The 3,613-nt window shown below is 34.3% G+C and overlaps 1 protein-coding gene across 1 annotated transcript in view; it reads left to right on the forward strand.

The window, feature by feature from the left end:
- Positions 1-801, forward strand: part of LOC106875889 (uncharacterized) — a 14,261-nt gene extending 13,460 nt beyond the window's left edge. Inside the window, exon 7 of the mRNA XM_052976489.1 lies at positions 611-801. Within this exon, the coding sequence (XP_052832449.1) occupies positions 611-674 (64 nt within the window). The 3' untranslated portion in view covers positions 675-801. The remainder of the gene's footprint in view (positions 1-610) is intronic.
- Positions 802-3,613: the final 2,812 nt, after the last annotated feature.

Here is a 3,613-nt window from a genome sequence, read left to right on the forward strand (position 1 = left end):
ATATATATATATATATATATATATATATACACACACATATATATGTATGTATGTATGTATGCATGTATGTATACATATGCATGTGTGTGTGTATATGTAGAAATGCTTTTTCTTTTTGTTGAGTTGCTTGTTTGTTTCTTTGTTTCTTTGTTCAGCTTGCACATTATTTTTTTGCAACACAAAAAGTGAGACACCGGTCATGTGCACCAATGCAGCACCAACACCACCTGCACAGCAGCAATATTTTCACTGTTTTGTTATCATCATTATCCCTCATTATCACCATCAGCAGCAGCAGTACAGCAGCAACAGCGGCAGCAGCACTATCATCACCATTCTTCAAATTGAAGAAGAAGTAAACTAAATCAAATGCTTTATTTGCAGGACCTCACCTAACCCCATACAATTTCTGTGTAGAGATACAGATCAGTTTTGTCTTTCATCACACCAGGTTCACTAAAATACAATACTTATGATTTAAAAAAATATTATTATTATTATTATTATTATTATTATTCCAGCTATTACAATGTTTACCAGGTTAGCAGCTGCCATAAATATTTTGTCTTTCCCATTGCTTATTGCTTATTCTCATCTTTTCTGTCTGCAGGCATATTGATCCTAGACAATTCTTTTTCTCTGCATTTGGAGATGAAGCCTCATCAATCAGATAGGAACCTGGCCAAACTCTCGTGGCTGAACTATAAGACCAAACTGAGTTCCATTTAAAATATTGCACCATGCAAACTATATTGGTTTCATTCCAATTTTATATGTAGCAGGATGGACACACACACACATACAGACATATATATATATATATATATGTCTGTATGCATGTATGTACATATATATATATATATATATATATATATATATATATATATATATATATATATATATATATATATATATATATATATATGAAGCTCCCTTTCTTTCTATGATATATATGGAAGGAGAAAGGGGAAAAATGCTTCATCCATTTTATTGTTGACACCAATTTGTTCACAACTCTTTTGTTTTGCACATGCAGTCATATATGGAGCAGTACACACGTGTGTATGTGTGTTTGTGTGTGTCCAAGATACCATGGGTTACCAACAAATCCTAAATTCATTCTATAACCCAAATACAAAGCTGTGATAAATAAATGAATTTCTGCCTGTCTATGAAAAGTATTTTCAAAAAAATCGAGATCTCAGAATTTGTACCAAATCTTTTGAGCTGCTAATCTGCCATCACAGCAGCTGACAGTTTGCCTATGAAAAAGTCATCTACCAAAACAATCATGTCTTTATGCTTTAAACGAAAAAGCCTGACTGATAATTAACTAAATTTTTGTATTTTTATAATTTCAAATTGTTTGTACCGATTCCACTTAAATGAAGTGTTGACGGAATTTGATAAAACAGAACAAGTGCAAGAAAACTATCAATGCCCAGACCTATGTAAGGGCTGGGATTTGAGCTTTTTCTGCCTTGTTTTGGGTCTCTGCAACCTCACAAAACATAGGCAAACTGATTTGGCAAGTGTTAAGTGCTTTGGGCATAAACACAGTTCAATGCTTCTAATGAGATTTGAACCATTAACTAGTTGGTCTAACTTTACTGGTTTGGACAACAGTGACCATTTTTTACACTGGCAACAATAATTATAAAAATAATGAAGAACAACAGCTGTGATAATTATTTAAGATAAAATCGAAGAAATTTTGAAATATACCAAACAAACAAAATTTTAATATCTGCGATGAAATAAACAAGAGAGATTCCTGGTGATGGAAAGATTTACACATAAAAATTTTTTATTGTTTGAACATTTAAAAAAAAGACGTTTTTTCTCCATTTTCTCAATTATTTTATTGTTTTTACTCATTTGGTAGCAAGAGTGACAGTTTCGATGCCATATCTTAGATGGATCTGTTCGTTAGTTGTCATTTTAATTACACAACCAATGAATGACATTCTCACATTTTCCATTTTTTATAAATTTTTAGCTTTTTAACAAAATTTTAAAATATTATTGCAACTAAATTTATGTCTGAATATCCAGGTTGCTGACTATCCTAATAATGTCCCATTTTATTGAAAGTAATATTGGTTAGTGACCATTACTGAACTTGATCGTCACATCCTAGTGACCTGTTCTTCTGGAGCAGCATTTCTTGTGAATGAGAAGTCTTTTGCAAAATGATAGCATCTGTTGCAAAGGATTCTGTGTCTGCAGTGAAGGTTCTTTCCTGCACACATGCTTTGATGCAACATCTGTTGGGTTCTGTTGTCCTACCCTGATATGCTGATGCAAGATTCTTTTCTACTTTGCTGATGGGTTAGAGATGTGGTCAGCCACTGTGTAACAGGTTTGGCCCAAGCTGTGTGATGTCCGAGGAGCAAAGTGTGAGACATGCTGGAGAGATCAACAGGGATCAGAATTTCAATGTTGATCACTTTATCTTGCCAGGATACTCCCAGAACACAGCAGAGATCTTTCGTGGATGGTATTGAGTTTTCTCTCCTGCCTGGCACAGGTTAGACAAGTTTCATTGTCATACTGCTGTACACAAACAAAAGAGCCAATGTATGCTGCTATCTTGACCAGAACTGTTAGCTTGTTCATTTACTCCAAATCCCTTTTAATGTTAGAAGAGATTCTTAGCAAAAGTCAATCCAAGATGGAAAATATCCAGTTCGTAGTTGTCAGTTGTGATGACTGATAGAGCCTCACTGTTTCTGTTGCTCTCTTTGAGATATCCTTCACTGTGATTCTGGAGCATGCCTTTCACAGGGCAACAGAAGGAATCTCAACCCTCACACCAGACTTTACAATTTCACCCACTTCAGAGCAAAAAAAAAAAAGGAAGTCAGCAATACTCTCATGCCATTCACCACTGATGCAGTATTTGCAAGAACTTTCAGACACAAAAGAATCCCTTTTCACTGGGTTAGTAAAACTTTGGACCGAGCATCAACCTGGAGGAAAGTTGCTATATACAAAAATGTAATATGACTGTTGCTCATGTTTGTTAATACCGAAAAGCACAAAATCTGCACTGTTCTGACAAGCCATCATCATGTTGCTGTGATACACACATGCTTGCTATATTTGTTGCACAGCTATAAATGCACTTCAATTACAACTGCACCCTTGTAATTACTGCAAATGTTCACTGCATCAATTTTTTTTTTTTAATGTATGTTTGAGCTCATTATGTTAAATAATTTCTGATTTCTTTTTTTATTTAATCAGCAATTAGTTGAGGGTTAACGACTAGTTTCATCAGTAACTGCTTAAAGGTAAGAGTAGATATTCTTCTCTACCACCATGTTTGAAACTATAAATTCTTCAACTCCAGCAAAATTCCTGGTCTTCCAAAAACTATGAGATCTTTGAACCACAACATGCAGTCCTAAAAATTTGAGTTCTTGCTAAACTTCAGATTTTGGGGTGGGGTCTTGTTTTCGTCTTAATCTCATATGACAATCATGATTTGTTAGAACAGATTTTTTTTTTCCCAGGCAATACTAGAAAACAAATTTAGTAACTGAAGATTAAAATGGACAAGTTTTTTCTGTCCAAATGTGTCTCGTCAGAAAAAGCCTTCAGAACTCAG

This window comes from Octopus bimaculoides, chromosome 24, assembly GCF_001194135.2.
Source record: "Octopus bimaculoides isolate UCB-OBI-ISO-001 chromosome 24, ASM119413v2, whole genome shotgun sequence".
Lineage (NCBI taxonomy): Eukaryota > Metazoa > Mollusca > Cephalopoda > Octopoda > Octopodidae > Octopus > Octopus bimaculoides.